General features: G+C 64.0%; 3 protein-coding genes across 8 annotated transcripts in view; all 3 read left to right on the plus strand.

The window, feature by feature from the left end:
- The window catches only part of ANKRD11 (ankyrin repeat domain 11), a 172,194-nt gene extending 168,371 nt beyond the window's left edge, over positions 1 to 3,823 (plus strand). For 3 of the 6 annotated variants that reach the window (XM_044255538.1, XM_044255539.1, XM_044255542.1), the window contains 3 exons: positions 795 to 887; positions 1,086 to 1,160; positions 2,878 to 3,823. In XM_044255538.1, the coding sequence (XP_044111473.1) occupies positions 795 to 887; positions 1,086 to 1,160; positions 2,878 to 3,063 (354 nt within the window). In that variant the 3' untranslated portion in view covers positions 3,064 to 3,823. The remainder of the gene's footprint in view (positions 1 to 794; positions 888 to 1,085; positions 1,161 to 2,877) is intronic. The other 3 variants (XM_044255540.1, XM_044255541.1, XM_044255543.1) reach the window with 1 other exon arrangement.
- A 6,308-nt stretch (positions 3,824 to 10,131) lies between these two features.
- LOC122914645 (proline-rich protein 2-like) lies at positions 10,132 to 11,086 on the plus strand. Its single transcript, XM_044261257.1, has 2 exons — positions 10,132 to 11,010; positions 11,066 to 11,086. The coding sequence occupies exons 1-2, from the start codon at positions 10,132 to 10,134 to the stop codon at positions 11,084 to 11,086; spliced, it is 900 nt and encodes a 299-aa protein (XP_044117192.1).
- Positions 11,087 to 11,472: 386 nt separating this feature from the next.
- Positions 11,473 to 15,452, plus strand: SLC22A31 (solute carrier family 22 member 31). The gene is made up of 9 exons (XM_044261258.1): positions 11,473 to 11,501; positions 12,791 to 12,894; positions 13,011 to 13,165; positions 13,377 to 13,545; positions 13,737 to 13,882; positions 13,968 to 14,082; positions 14,204 to 14,418; positions 14,734 to 14,845; positions 15,158 to 15,452. Exons 2-9 carry the CDS (start codon positions 12,836 to 12,838, stop codon positions 15,450 to 15,452), a joined length of 1,266 nt encoding a protein of 421 aa, XP_044117193.1. The 5' UTR covers positions 11,473 to 11,501; positions 12,791 to 12,835.
- The last annotated feature ends 24 nt before the right edge of the window (positions 15,453 to 15,476 follow it).

The raw sequence follows: 15,476 nt of genomic DNA on the forward strand, positions 1-15,476 counted from the left end.
ACCCCACCCCGGGATGTCTGGAGTGCCTGAGCCTTTCCGGGGCCTCAGCTACTGGCACCTCCCACGGGTGGCCTGTCCGCGGACTCCGGTGTCCCTGCTCCGGCCCCTGCCGCACTCGGGCCTGGGGCCAGACTCTGTCAGGGATTCGCTCCGTAGTCTCGTCTCTTCCCTGACAACCACCGTGACTTTCTGAAAACCACCCAGAGTGTGGGCCTGCTGCCCCCTGGGGACCCTCCTGTGCCCCGCAGGCCAGCATGAGCTGCCGCGGCAGCCCCCGGCCCATGAGCAGCGTTCCAGGTGGGCTGTGCGGACAGAAGTGGTGCGGGGATGGCTTCGGATAAGGGCTTCCCGTGCACTTACATGCGATCTTCAGGAATCCATCCCAGAAGCTTGCCCCGTCAGGAAACCCTGGTTGTCAGTCGAGTGTGTGGCCCTTCCTGTCAGGGTCGTGAGTCTGAGCCCCACATTAGGCCTGAAGCCTACTTAAAATTGAAAAAAACGAAGCTTCCCCACCAGCCTGCCGTCTGAAGCAGTACGGTGGTCTGTGAACCCCAAAGCAGACGGAGGACGACTTCAGGAACCTTTTGCATCTAAAAAGCCAGCGTCTGACTGGGGACTCCCTGAGCTGCTGCCTGGGGCGGGGAGGGGGGCGGGGGGTGTGTGCCGGGAGGTCGTGCTGGCCCGGCCCGGGACGCGGTTGCGCCTGGGGACTGCGGGGCAAGGCTGCGTCTGTCACGGTGCGGGAGGCGTCCGCTGGCTCTGACCCCGCGGTGTCCACATCTGCTCTTCTTTAGGGCGACGAGAACAAGTCCGTGCGCGACCGCTTCAACGCCCGCCAGTTCATCTCCTGGCTGCAGGACGTGGACGACAAGTATGACCGCATGAAGGTGAGGCCCTGTGCCCCCCGAGCTGCGCCTGGGCTGGGGGTCCCGGCAGGTGTCTGGGGCGGGGGGGCGGGGGGGCTGCTGCTGGGTCCCGTTTGGAAGCGGCAGCGTCCGACCCTCCGAGCCCAGCGGAAACGTTCAGGGAGCCGAGGTCTCCCCGCCCCCATGTTGCCTCCTTAGAGTGTCTTCCCTCCTGTCCAGGTGTGCGGGGAGCAGCTCCTGTCACCAGCTGGCGGTCAGACCTCTGTGGGACCCCACCTTGAGCCCTCCTCAAAGGTCACAGCACACACCCAGCTCCGCTGCTCTGGACGTGCCCAGTGCGGCAGGCAGGATGGGAGGGAGGTAGAGAGGGATTAGCACGTAAGAAGCACGTCCACACCCGCAGGCGCTAGGGTCGCCGGCCGCACAGCCGCACCCGGCCACAGAGCTGCCTTTAGGGTCAGCGCCACCCTGGGGCGCTCCGGGAGGCAGGACCCAGGGCCGTGCCCGCTCGTGTCGCTCGGGCGCCGGGGCTGGGGCGGGGGTGCGTGTGGCGAGAGGAAGACCGTGATTTCCGGACGCCGGCCTTGCCCGCGGGGTGCTGCCGCGGTGCAGACAGGACGCCAGAGCAGAGAGGAGGGGCCCGCGCGGTGTCTCTGGCCCCGGGCGCGTCCCGGGGAAGCTCCACAGTGAGCCCGGCCAGGCGGGGGGCCGCGCAGGGCAGGCGTTCCCGTAACGGGAGAACGTCGTCTTGACGACATGCCCGGGAGACCATGCGCGGGAGCACACGTCTCCGCCCGGGACGCAGTGACCTTCCCAGACCCGTAAGAAAAGGGCGACTAGAGGAAGGATCGGGGCCCGCCGGGGGGGCTCAGTCGCTTGAGCGTCTGACTCTCGGCTTCGGCTCAGGTCGTGGTCTGAGGGTCGTGGGACGGAGCCCCGCGTCGGGCTCCTGCCGCAGCAGGGAGTCGCCTTGGGGGTCCCTCTGCCCTCAGCCCGCTCGTGTGCCGTGTCCTCAGATACGGTCTTTTGAAAAGAAAGGAAGGAAGTCCACCGAGTGTGCTTGGAGCCGTGGCCGCCACGCCACAGCCCAGGGTGGTCTGCTCCCAGAGGACTCCAGATGGGAGGGGAGGGTGTGCACCCCGATCCCCGCAGCACCCTCGAAACAGCGTCATTTAAGGCAGATCCGACACGGACGCCCGCGCGCACACGCAACCCTCTGCTCACACGTGCCTGACCCCGGGTCCCTTCCTGCCGCCTCCTGCCCTGTCCCCTCGGTGACCCCTTCCAGCTCTCCCCTTCTGCCTGCGGCACACAGCACACCGTGCACGGGACCACCGCCCTCATTTAGGGCCGAGTACTAGGGCGCCGCAGTAAGAAACGCCTCTGATCCTAGGTGTGATTTTTGGCGCCGGTCTGGCTCGGTGGGTAGAGCGTGCGACTTCTGATCTCGGGGTCATGAGCTCAAGCCCCACATTCGGCACGGAGCCTACTTAAAAAGTTTTTTTTCCAGGGCGCCTGGGTGGCTCAGTGGTTAAGCCTCTGCCTTCAGCTCAGGTCACGATCCCAGAGTCCTGGGATCGAGCCCCGCATCGGGCTCTCTGCTCACTGGGGAGCCTGCTTCCCCCTCCCTCCCTCTGCCTGCTTGTGATCTCTCTCTTTCTGTCAAAAAGTAAACAAAACTTTAAAAAAAAAATTTTTTTTCCCAAAAAGGCACAATTTGCATTGCAGGTGAAACAGACCACCAGCCCTAAACGATCCTGAGACGAACATAGCAAACAGCAGCAGCCGTCACTTGTAATTCAGAGCTGCTGTGAAACCAGGGGTTGGGGCACCGCGGGGACAGACGCGCTTGCGGTCAGCAGGGCCGCCCGGCTGCACGGGCTCCGGGGCGCTCGGGACCCGCGGTGGGGACTAGGCCCCGGGAGCCGGCCTCGCTTGGGCGGCTGGTTGTGGGGGTCGCGGTGCCGGGGTCGTGCCTCTGCTCCCCTCACCGGCTGTCTCCCCCACGCAGACGTGTCTCCTGATGCGGCAGCAGCACGAAGCCGCGGCCCTCAACGCCGTGCAGAGGATGGAGTGGCAGCTGAAGGTCCAGGAGCTGGACCCGGCCGGGCACAAGTCCCTGTGTGTGAACGAGGTGCCCTCCTTCTACGTGCCCATGGTCGACGTCAACGATGACTTCGTGCTTCTGCCAGCCTGACACACCGCGGGACGGCCGCACAGGACACAGGCGAGGGCCACACGCACCTGCCCGGCACGGCTGCCCCGTCCAGCCAGTGGAGGGAGACCTGGTCCCTCAGGTGGGGACGCCCGGGGAGAGACCCCGCACTTGGCCCCCTGGAGCGAGGCTCTTTTAAACCAGAGACCGCGGGAGGCCGAGGAGACCTCGGGGACGCAGACGCGGACTCCACGGCCCGGGGCTCTGCCCTCCCGCCGGCTGCACGGGCATTTCGGGTGGTGCAGAACCGAGTGTATTTTTTAAAATTTCTTGCTCCATTCTGATCAACTTAAAGAAAATGAAGGCGTCCACGCCTCAGACCCCGCGCCGGCCGGCTGCTGTCTGCCGCCGCGGGCCTCGGCCGGGCTGGGGGCTGGGACGCCGCGCAGGGGAAGGGCCCGGCCGCGCCGCCCGCCCGGCCCGGACACGGACGCGGAGTCAGGACTCGGGTTGTGTTTTTAATGGGAGCCAAATCCACGTGGTTTGTATATTTTTTCCTTTAATCTTGGGCATTTTGTTTCTCTTTCTGAGAACATAACTTGAAACACTACAGAGCCAATAATCATATAAAAAGTGTACCCGGAAGCGCTGTACAGTTTTATACACACTCACAACGTACTTTGCTGCCTTCTAGATAATTTATTTTGCGACACATACTGCACAGTTGTAAATACCTCCTGTACTGTAACATCACTTCAGTTACGTGTAAAGAAATAAATAAATTAATTAAATGCTCTTTGTACACGACCAGAGCCTCTCCAGGAGGGGCCGGCACACAGGACTGAGCTGAGGGGTCGCTCTGCGTCTTCAACTGTTCTCCTACCCAGTTAGTAGCTTTTAACTTTGAAACACCGCTTTTCCCTCCCTCCCTGCACGCCCCCCCCCACCCCCCGAGCAGCACAGCTCACCAGGGAGGGTGAAGCTGGGTGAGTCCCTGTGTGCCCAGACCAGGGCAGGGGGCACAGGAGGACAGAGACCCGACAAGCTACCTCCAGCTGGCTGCCCCCCAGGGCCTGGCGGGAGGAGGAAGGAAACGAGGGTCCCTCGCGACTGGGGCAGTAGACCCCGGGCGGTGTGGCCTTGGAGAGACCCCTGCCTGGCCCTCTGCACCCAGAGGGCACCGCCACCGCCCCGCCCAAGGGAGGGGGAGGGCCCCCCGCCCCGCCCAGGTTTCCCCGCGGGGCTGGCAGATCTCCCAGCGAGGCCACTGCTCATACGGGGTCCCCACTGGGAGAGCCCCCGTGCTAGCCAGCACCAGCTCGGAAGGCCAGAATGGGAGGTGTGAGCCCCATTTCGCAAAGCACACAGAGCGCGACCCCTGTGCTCCCCTCAGAGGAGGCCCTATGGGGGGATAGGACTGGGCTGGCCTGGGGCCACCTTCTGAGCAAAGTGACTCCTTCCCAGACACCGCCCTTGCCTCATCCAATCCTGGCTCACCATCGCCGCCCCCCCCCCCCCAACATGCTGAGCACTGGGGACAGGTGGGCACAGAGGTGGAGACCCAGACATCAGGGTTTGGGCTTGACCACCACCTCACTCACGTTCTGGAACCCCTCACCCTCCTGTGTCCTGTACCTCCCCACGCAGCAGCCACTGCACGGTGACCCCCGCAGAACGACCTGTGTCCTCGGGCGCCTCCAGTGTGGGGCGCCGCGGATAGCTCCCAGGTTCACACGGCACCCCCACCCCAGAGGAGTCCAGTCTCCCCTCCCCTCGGTGCATGTTCCCTCCAGGTTGGTACCCCGCTCAGGTGCTTGCAGGGGAGGGGCGGAGAGGGCAGCAAAGCTCCAGGGCTCTGGGCATAAATTAGTTATTTTTCAGATCATGGAGCGGTCCTCTCCGAAACCCATCTTTTTGTTAAGATGTTTGGAGAGTGAGTAAGCCAGAGCAGAGGGAGAAGCAGGGAGCCCCCCCAGGACTCGATCCCTGGACCCTGGGATCACGACGCACACTGAGGGCAGATGCTGCACCCACGGAGCCCCCCGGGCCCCCTCAGTAACCCATCTCTTAAGCCCCGTGTCTTTCCTAAGCACCAAACACCCGCGCGGACTCGCACGGAGAGTCTTGCCGTCACCCGCTTCAGCCCCAGGGGCAGAGGTCCCAGACTCCCCGGACTCGCCGGCGGCGCATGTGCATTGGGGCTGGGGAGCTGCCTCCATGGACCGGCCGTGGCGGTTGGGGACGGCCGGGGCCCCAGGCCTCTCTGGTGCTGGCGGTGGCCCCGCAGGCTCGAGCTGTGGAGGCGCGGAGCTCCCCGCTGCACCGCGATGCTCGAGCCTTTGCGGGGGGCCGCACCCAGCGACCTCGCGGTGTCCAGTGCCGTCATGACAGCAGGACAGGCTGGCTGTGGAGGGCCCTGGTGCCCAAATAGTGAGTGGACACCTGAGGCTGTGTGACAGCCGGTGGCCTTGGCGGGACAAGAGGGTTCCTCCACGGGAACCAAGCCGGCACGCGGGTATCTGGGCGGGCAGGCCCCGACAGCCAGCTTCCCTCCTCCCCGGACAGAGGGAAGAGGCACAGGGAACTGCCCCCATGTTTTCTTGATGCGGGGGACTTGCACCCAGGACGGTGGAAAGAAGGGGCCCAGGTTCCCATTTCTGGGAACCAGGATGAGAAGTGAGGGTCAGCACGGGAGCTCAGGGTGTGTGCGTCACACACCGTGGCGGGGGCTTCGGGCCACTTCCTCCCCCGGCGGGTAGCGAGCGGCTCGCACCCTACAGCCACGCTTCGGGGCACGGACCCAAGAGAACCCATGCTTACGGGTACAACCTCTTACGAACATCAGTGCACCTGAATCATTGGTAATAAGAAAAAGGGAAGAGAAAAGATCATTGTCGCTACTAGCAGGGCTGCTCCAGCTCGTACTCCTCCTGTTTGCTCAGAGGAGCCTGCTGCGTCCTTTTCCCTGAACGACGGGTGTTGAGCGGCATGTGTGGCCTCCACCTGCTGTGGCCAGCGGCACCCTCCCAAGCTGTGGCCGCCGCATCTCTGAGCATTGCCGGATGTTCCAGGGCGGGGTGGGGGCGGACCACGCCTGCGGGGAGCTGCTTAGATAGAACAACGAAGAGGAACACAGTCTGTCCTGCAGGCACGGTTTGTGCGGTACGGCCGGGTTTACGTAAGATTTTAAAAACTGCCACGTGAGCGGCCAGTCGCTTGGGGGAGCACGTGAGCGTTCCAGGGGTTTCTGGTGATACTCTATTTCCTGACCTTGGTATTGACTATGTGGGTCGACTTTGTGATAACTTAATGGGTACTAAATGTGTTTTTGGCACCTTTGTGTTAAATTTCACAATCTAAAAACACTGAAAGAATGTTCTGCATTTCCCTGTGGAACCCAGGATGATATTCAAGGACGTATTTTAGAAAATAGGATGCCAGATACCAAGTTAAAATGGCGATCTGAGCTATTTACCTCGCAATCAAAATCCCCCCAAAATTTGAACAGGCAGAAAACCACCAAGTGAAAGTAGTCCTGGTAAAGACAATGTTTCTGTCCCAGATGAGAGCCTCAGAGAAATGGAGATTCATTTAATGGAAAATGCAGAAATTCCAGAATAGCAAAGTAAACACTTTCAAAAATCTCTGTATCAGCAATAAGACACCGGCGTGCGGGAGAGCTGCCAACATCAAGATTATCCGGAACTTTGGAAATTAACCAAGTCTTTCTACAATCCAAGGATTATTCTAGAAAAAGCAGCCGAATCTCTGTAGTGAGTTGTGTGTCATTTTAACTTTCCATATTTCCATTCCTCTCTCTCATGTCAGTCTTGAAGACCAGCAGCCCAGCAGCCACAAGGGGGATGAGCCTGAGTGAGGATCTCCAGGTGGCCGTCCACCTCCAGGACACTGTCCCCATTCGACTTGTACGGCAGCTTCCCCAGAAAAGCCCCATTCCTGGGACTTACTGGACCTGACTTGGAGTTCATTCACTGGGAAAAGACCTTTACTCCAGAGGGTTTGTTGAAGACAATCAGTGACAACTGTTTGATATCATAGCTGCCTGAGGGGACTGAAACCCCTAAGAGCAAACAAGAGCCACAAAACTGACTAGATCTGGGGAATGAGGTGTCCATGGGTACACATACAAAGGCTCTGATGTAGAGGCCTTTTGGAAACAGGAAATGAAGACTAATGCAGAGCTGTGACTGGCCAGAGCACCAAAGAGCCTTTGGGGTGTGGAAATCCTAGTGGATCCAAGCTTTCAAGGAAATGTGTCCAATCACTGGCTTAGCAGCAAGCTAACAGCGCAAAGATGTCACTGCCTACACACAACAGAGAACTGAGACTTTGCAGAATTGGTTCAGAAAAGTCCCTAAATACAGCAGCAGCTGCAACCAACCAACCAACAAAATTGAGAATGGGGAACTGATTTCCAGAATCACCACTATATTATTTAAAAAGTCTACTTCTGAACAGAAAATGAGGAGATACGCAAAGAAACAAAGTCTGACTCCAAATCAAGAAAAAAAAAAAAATAGATACTGCGTTTGAGGAAGCCCAGAGGTTAACCCTAACACTTCAAGTCCACATTGATAAATCACGTTCAAAGAACCAGATGCAACTCGGGGGCGCCTGGGTGGCTCAGTGAAGCGTCTGCCTTCTGCGCAGGTCGTGATCCCCGGGGCCTGGGGTCGAGTTCCGCACTGGGCTCCCTGGTCAGCGGGGAGCCTGCTTCTCCCTCTCCCCTGCCTGTGCTCTCGTGCTCACTCAAAAGTTTTTTAAAAACTATGAAGAATTAATATGACAGGAAAAGAATGGCATCTCACCAGATAAAGAATATTAGTAATTACTCTGAGGTAATTACTCTGCAGGGAGAGTGGAAATCACGCCGTGGGAAGTGCAGCGGCAGAATCTTGAGTTCTGACCGGAAGACGCAGCAACGAGACGACCAGACGTGACGAGCACAAAAGAAGGAAAATGAAAAGGTGGCGTCCAGGTCTCTGTTAGTGCAGAGACCCGCTGGACGCTACCAAGGGCACCGCCGTGTGCGCGGTGCGAGTTCCCAGGAGAGAAGGGGCAGAGAGTGTCTGGAATAGCCATGGCCCAAATCACCCAATTTGATGAGAAATCCTAGTGCAGACCCACGAAGCTCGAACTGCAGACACACTCAGAGCCCCGCGCCTGGACGCCGCCTGACCCGCTGCGAGCGAGGGGCCCGCGGGCAGCCGGAGCTCAGCGGAGGGCGCGGGGCCGAGGGCGGTGGCCGGCGTGTCCCATGCACCGGCGGGAAGAGACCGGCCGCCGGGACCTGGGCGACCGGAGCGGACGCCCTCGAGGATAGAGAAATTAGGACGTTCCCAGAATTGACCGCTAGGACAGCCGCACTTCAGAAACCGTGAAAAATGTCCCTCAGGCTCGCTTAGAAAACACTGAATAGTAATTTGAATCCACATGAAGAAGTAAAAACGCTGCTTTTCACCAGTGACTACAGAAACACAAAAGACCGTATAAACGCGGTTTCTGTCTGCGGCCCTTCCGTCCCGCCGAGAGGACGACGGACACGGGGACTACAGAACGGCTGACGGGCTCCCGGCGTGGAAAGACCGGACGGGTGCGTGGTCTGCAGCGCAGGGCGGGCGTACACCGGGGCTCTGGTGCGTCACTGCCACCCCCTTCCCACTCCCCCTGGCCGGGTGCTTGTCCCTAGTCCAGGTACTGTGACCCCCATCAGCCTGTTCTTTCCAGCAGCTCCAAGATACCTGAGCCACCCAGGTGCCGTCAATAAAGTTTTATTGGAACGTACCACAATGCATGTACTGTGGCTGCTTCCACACCACGGCGGCACTGTTGCACTCTTGTGTCAGAGACCATGTGACTCCCAAAGCCTACAGAATTGACTGTATGGCCCTTGACAGAAAGTGTGTGTGCCGACCTTTGGATTAGATCAAGGGGCTAGAGTTCTAGTCCTGGCTTTGTTCATAGCTGAGCCCCGCATCGCGCTCTCTGCTCAGCGGGGAGCCTGCTTCCTCCTTTCTCTCTGCCTGCTTGTGCTCTCTCTGTCAAATAAATAAAATCCTTAAAAAAAAAAAAAAGAAATACAAAAAGATAAGAAAATACAATGAAAAATTAAATGCAACCATGTTAGAAATCCTATGAAATGGACACATTCCTAGAAACACACAAATTACTGAAACTGACCCAAGAAGCAACAGAAAATCCAAACATGCCCTATAAGAAGAGACTAAATGAGTAATCAACAACATCCCACAAAAGGAAAGCCCGGGACCAGATGGCTTTGTGGGTAATCCCTACCAAATGTTAAAGAATTAGCACCAATCCACCCCAACGTCTCCCAAAGAATAGGAAGGGACACCCTAGGACTCACTCTGTGAGGTCACCATAACCCTGACAACAAAGTCATCACCAGGGGAAAAAATGATAAGCCAGTACCCTACGAACACAGATGCAAATACTCTCAAGCAAATACTAGGGAATAGAGTGCAGCAGCATATTAAAATAATTAGGGGCACCTGGGGGCTCAGTGGGTTAAAGCCTCTGCCTTCGGCTGGGGTCATGACCCCAGGCTCCGGGGATCAGGTCCTGCCCCCGCTCCCTGCTCGGAGGGGGCCTGCTTCTCCCTCTCCCACGCCCCCTGCCTGTGTTCTCTCTCGCTGTGTGTCCGACAAACAAACAAATTATGTTTACAAACAGACATCGTGATGGTGTGGATTACCCGAGGAGTACAAGGATGGTTCAACATCCAAAAACCAACGTGCAACACCACAGCACTAGAAGAAGGGAAACATGCAAAATCCCTTCATTTCCTGATCAAACCACCGAAATTAGGAATGGCAAGAGAGGAACCCGACGTGAGCGTGGAAAACCCAAGGCCGGAACCACGGTCTGGTGTGAGGCAGAAGCTCCCTCTGCCACCCGGGACGAGACGAGGCGGCCCTTCCCGCCTCTCCCGCGGCTCCAAGTCCCGCTGGAGCGACTGGGCCGAAAGCGAGAAGTCGCGGTCGCTGCAGGGTCACGCGCCGCACGTCCTCCAAACCTCCGCAGCCACACGGCAGGGGCCCGGGGGGCTCCGGTGAACGTCCGGCCCCGATGGGGCCCCTCGCCGACGGGGTGTCCGTCCGTCCCGCAAGCAAACCGGATCCCGGAGCGCGGGCGCCGCGGGCACGACTCGGCGGGGAGGACGCGGCCTGCCAGCCCCGGGGCGACCGCGCGACTGTCCCCGGCGGAGCAACGAGGCCCGACGCCCGCCGGGCGCCCCCGCAACCGTGCGCAGGAGCCGGACCCACCCCGAGCCCGGCCCTGCAGACCAGCACCGGCTCCTCCGCGGACCCGCCGGCCACGCGCTCCGAGACGGGCTCCCGGACGCTCCCGCCGCCCGCAGGGCCCGGGCACACCCCGCCGCGAGGAGCGCTCGCCCCGGTCCGCTCGCGGAGCCCAACGCGCCCCCGAGCCCCGGCGTCCCGCGAACCTCGTCCACAGCCCGCGGCCCCGCGCCGCCCGCCCCCGCCGCTCACCTCAGGCCTGCGGAGGAAGACCCCGGCCGGGCCCGCGCCGCGCACCGCGACTCCCGGACGCCGCGGGCTCCTGACGCCTCGACGGCCCCGCCGGCCCCGCCGGCCCCGCCTCCGACCGCGGGCCTGGGCCCGAGTGCCCCTTTTGCTGGCCACGCCTCCGGCCACACCCCTACCGGCCCCTCCCTTCGGCCACGCCCCCGCACGAGCGCCCCGTCGACTATGTCCCCGCACGCGGACGCCCCGCCCCCCATATCCCCGACCACGCCCCTGCACGCACGCCCCTCCTGTCGGCCACGCCCCCGCACGAGGACGCCCCGCCGGCCACGCCCCCCGACCAGGCGCGTGCACGCGCGCCCCGCCGGCCACGCCCTTCGACCACGCCCCCGAGCGAGGACGCCCCGCTGGCCACGCCCCACGGCCCCTCCCGGCCTCCACGTGCCTCCGCCGCGCCTCCGTACCCCCCGCGGCGGGGGCGAGGGCGCGGCGTCCCTCCCGGTTCCCGCTCCCAGGCCCCGCCCCTGCCGCCCTAGGTCCTGGGGCCCCGCGCGGCCGAGCGCAGAGCGGCCGATGGAGGCGGAGGCGCGGGCGCTGCGCGCAGCCGGGGGCTTCGGCCGGGCCCGGCGCCTACTGGCCGCCGCCTCGTGGCTGCCGTGCGTGGCGCTGGGGCTGGCGCTGGGCTCGGGGCCGCTGCTCACCGCGCTGCCGCCGCACCACTGCCGGCCGGACCCCGCGCTGCTGCCCCCCGCGCTGCGCGCCCTCCGCGGGCCCGCGCTGCTGGACGCCAGCGTGCCCCGCCCGGGCCCGGCGCGCGCCCCGAGCCCCTGCCTGCTGCTGCGCTACCCCGAGCCCGCGGCCCGCGCCCGCCCCAACGGCACGCGGCCCTGCACGCGCGGCTGGCACTACGCGCTGCCCGCCGCCGGCCTGCTGCGCAGCCCGGTCACCGAGGTGCGCCCCCGGCCCGCGGCGCCCCGCCTCCCCCCACCCCGCCCGCACCGCCGCGGTCCCCGGTCTCCTGCCCGCCGCCTGCGGGGCTGTTCGCGGGGCTCCTGGCAGGGGTAGACGGTGCCGCAGGGGCCCCGGGAGGCGAGGGCCAGGCCTACTGGCGGCACCTGCTGCCCGAAGCCTGCCAGGGCGGGCGGGCGGCCTGGAGGAAGAGGCGTTCGGCGGACGGTAGGAGCGCAGAGCGGCCCGGGGGTCCGCGGTGCGGGGCGCTGCGGGGCCAACGAACGGAGCGAGCTGCGGCTTGGGGCCGTGTAGGGGTCGAGACTGAGTCCCCGAGACAGGAGGCTCTGAATCCCGGCGGCCCGCAGCGCCGCGAGCCTTCCCGCCCGCCCACCCCGAGGGGCCAGCTGGCCGGGGGGCGGGCCACTTCAGGGGTCTCTGGGGGCGGCTGGGACGTCCCCGGCCCCTCTCCCTCGCCTCCGTCCCTCGGGCTGGGACCTGCCCAGCTGGGCTTCCCTCCCGGCCTCTGTCCCACTGCCCTAACTGTCCCTGGGAGGATGGGCCCCAGCGCGGAAACTGGGACAGGGTTGCCGCATCCCTGCCTGGAGTCCTGAAACCGCCCGGGCTCCTCCTCCGCGCGCTCTGTCCCCGCCGCACCTGCCCTTCGGTTGGGACACAGACCAGTCAGCGCCCCACCAGCTTCCGCGAACGTTTGGTTTTTAAACTAGAAATTCGGTTGTAGTGGGACCCGAAGTGGTATGTTAGGTCTGGGGACAAGGCACGGACACCCGGGGGAGAGGCGGGGAAGGGTGAGACTCAGGTCAAGGGCCCTTGCCAGGAAAAGCAGGTGAGCCCAGCCCTCCAGCCTGTTCCCGGAGCCACTCTTGAGATGAGCAGGTCAGGGGGAAGTGAGGGCAAGGGCCTCGGCCCAGCGGTGGGAAGCTTAGACCCGTGAAGAGTCCCCTGTGGCTGCAGAGAGGTGAGTGGGACCCGCCCAGAGAAAAACAGAACAGACGTGGGGCTCCAGGAGGGTGTCCTGAGGACCCCTGTCCTTGCCCTCTGGGGCTTCAGACCAGGAACTGTTCAGATCGCAGCGGAGGACTACCCGAGTCAGGAGGGTGTGCTGTGTGACCTTGAGCAAGTCGCTCGCCCGCTCTGTGCCTCAGTTTCCCCCATTTCCAGAGAGGAGTTGGAGCGAGACCCCTAGGGCCCCTGGCAGCCTGACCCCTGGGAAGTCCAGCCCGAGGGAGGGTGGGCCTGGCCAGCTCACAGGTGACTGGTGTTCCCCGTAGTGGAACCTCGTGTGTGAGGACGGCTGGAAGGTGCCCCTGGAGCAGATGAGCCGCCGCCTGGGCTGGCTGCTGGGCTCGGTCCTCCTCGGTGCAGGCTGTGACCGGTGAGGAGCTGGCCTTTTCCTCTGCCCTAGCTGTCCTCCCCTCGTGCCCTTCAGGGTCTAGCTAGGTTCCCAAGCCGTCTGACCCTCAGCCTCGCGTGTTCCCTGCCGCCCCCCAGGTTTGGACGTCGGGCTGTGTTTGTGGCTTCCCTGGTGCTGGCCACAGGCCTGGGGGCCAGTGAGGCCCTGGCCGCCAGCTTTCCTGCCCTGGTGGCTCTGAGGCTACTTCATGGGGGGGCCTTGGCGGGCTTGGGCCTGGCCCTGTACGTGGCTCGTGAGTACCGTGGGGTGCTTCTGGGGGGCACCCCCTGGGGCCAGTCCGGGGGCGGGGGAGCCCCTGACACTCCCACTGAGGACCCTTCTCGTGAAGGCGGGAGGGGCGCCGTCTCTTCTGTGAGCTCTGCTGTTGGTGGGAAGGGCTGGGGCCTGGAGGGGGCCGGGACTGGTGCCCCTCGGCCCCGACAGAGCAGGCCGTTTCTGCTCAGGTCTGGAGCTGTGTGACCCCCCGCACCGCCTGGCATTCTCCGTGGCGGGTGGCCTCTTCTCGGTGCTGGGCACCCTGCTGCTGCCCGGCCTGGCCCTGCTTGCGCAGGACTGGCGCCTTCTGCAGGGGCTGAGCGCCCTGGTCACAGGGCTCTTGCTCCTGTTCTGGGGGTAAGTGTGGGGGTAGACGGTGCCGGGACAGCGGTAGAGGCCACGTGTGTCGTGACCCTCCATGCATGTGGGAATGGGACAATGACCCAGGAAGCCGTGGCATGTCCTCTCGCCCTGGGTCCTGGGCGAGGCCGCTGGCCTTGGCCAAGCCTCCGGAGAGGACCCGTGGGCGACGTCACCCGACCCTGCAGGTTCCCATCGCTGTTCCCGGAGTCTCCCTGCTGGCTGCTGGCCACGGGACAGCCGGCCCGAGCCAGGAAGATCCTGGGGCACTTTGCGGGAGCCGGGGGCGTGGACCCCGAGGACAGCTCGGAGGAGGAGAGCTCCCTGGCTACGGGTAACGCAGCAGCCAGGAGAAGGGAGGCGCGGGGGAAGGGAGGAGAAGGGCCGGCCGCTCACGGGCGCCCCTCCTGTCCCTGGAGGCACAGAACTGGATCTGCCGGCCGCAGGGGGCCCCTGGCCCCAGTACCACTCGGTCCTGGAGCTCCGGCACACCTGCGTCGCCTGGAGGAACGGGCTCATCCTGGGCTTCAGTTCGTGAGGAGGCGAGGGCGTGGGCGGGCCAGCGGTCCCGGAGCCTCCTCCCAGGCCGGCTCTTGGCCACCGGAGTCCCCAGGCCGGTAGTGCCTTAGCCCTGCCCTTCTTTCCTCCCTCCCAGGCTGACGTGCGGGGGCATCCGGGCCAGCTTCCTGCGCAGCCTGACCCCGAGGGAGCCCACCTTCTACCAGCCCTACTTCCTGGGCGCTGGCCTGGAAGCAGGAGCCAGCGTGTTCCTGCTGCTGACGGGGAACCGCTGGGGACGGCGCCCAGTCCTCTTGCTGGGCGCCCTGGCCATGGGCTTGGCGTCCCTGCTGCTCCTAGCCGGGACCCCGTGTGAGTGTGCAGAGCCCGCGTGGGCAGCTGAGGGTCTCACTGCTGTGGGGTGCTGGGGTCGGCCCTCTCCTGGGCCCACGAGAGAGGCACAGGTGTTGGGGTGACGCTGTGCCGTTTACTCCACTCACATCCACGCCGTGTACCCAAACCAACACCCAAAGGATCCCATGGGAAGGGGCTCGATAGAAGGCTTTGGTTCAAGTAGGGGCGGCTGGGAAGCCCTGACACCCGCCACCCGGCACAGGGCACGTGTCGTGGTGAAGGCTGGGCGGCCAGGCCCCGGGGGCACCGTGGCAGCCTGCTCCTCCTCCCCAGACCTGCCAGAATGGACCCTGCTGTGCCTCTCTGCCCTGGGCCTCCTGGCTTCCCAGGCCGCGTCTGCCGCCAGCGCTCTCCTGGCCGCTGAGGTCCTCCCCACGGTGATCAGGTGCGGCTTCTCCCCTCCCGTCCCAGCCCGAGCCCGGCCAGACTTCACACCGGCCCTTCCCCAGGGGCACAGGGGACCCTGGTCACAGAAGGGAGTGGAGGGGGCGGGCAGACTTGAGGCGGCCCCCCGAGAGGAGAGAATCCCAGGGGAACAGCCAGGTTCTCGTTTCCTGATGAACCAAACTTGTTCCAGGATGGGGAGGAGACCCCGCTCCACAAACGCTTCTGACTTTGGTTTTCCCGGGGCCCCCACACTGTGCCCCCTGCCCCATCCCCCGGGTACACGCCCCCAACGCCGCGCGTTCTCCCGCAGGGGGGCCGGGCTGGGCCTCGTGCTGGGGGCCGGCTTCCTGGGCCAGGCGGCCGCCCCCCTGGCCGACCTGCCGGGCCGGCGCGGCTTCTTCCTGCACCACGTGCTGTTCGCCTCCTTCGCGGTCCTGGCGCTGCTCCTTGTGCTGCTGCTGCCCGAGAGCCGGGGCCGCGCGCTGCCCGTGTCGCTGCGGGACGCCGACCGCCTGTGCCGCGCCCCGCTCCGGCACCCGGCCGGCCTGCCGCTGCTGCCGCCCATCCCCTGCCCCGCGGGGCAGCCCCCGGCCCAGGAGAGCTGAGCGCGGCCCCCTGGGGCGGCCGTG

Source organism: Neovison vison, chromosome 7 (genome assembly GCF_020171115.1).
Source record: "Neovison vison isolate M4711 chromosome 7, ASM_NN_V1, whole genome shotgun sequence".
Lineage (NCBI taxonomy): Eukaryota > Metazoa > Chordata > Mammalia > Carnivora > Mustelidae > Neogale > Neogale vison.

What these genes read in the sequence shown, in the direction of transcription:
- LOC122914645 (XM_044261257.1), top strand. Translation starts at nt 10,132, where the DNA reads ATGGGGCCCCTCGCCGACGGGGTGTCCGTCCGTCCCGCAAGCAAACCG. An exon ending in CGTGCCTCCGCCGCGCCTCC is followed by an intron (nt 11,011 to 11,065) that starts GTACCCCCCGCG and finishes TCCCGCTCCCAG; the next exon opens with GCCCCGCCCCTGCCGCCCTA.
- SLC22A31 (XM_044261258.1), top strand. Translation starts at nt 12,836, where the DNA reads ATGAGCCGCCGCCTGGGCTGGCTGCTGGGCTCGGTCCTCCTCGGTGCA. An exon ending in GGAGAGCTCCCTGGCTACGG is followed by an intron (nt 13,883 to 13,967) that starts GTAACGCAGCAG and finishes CTGTCCCTGGAG; the next exon opens with GCACAGAACTGGATCTGCCG. An exon ending in GCTCCTAGCCGGGACCCCGT is followed by an intron (nt 14,419 to 14,733) that starts GTGAGTGTGCAG and finishes CCTCCTCCCCAG; the next exon opens with ACCTGCCAGAATGGACCCTG.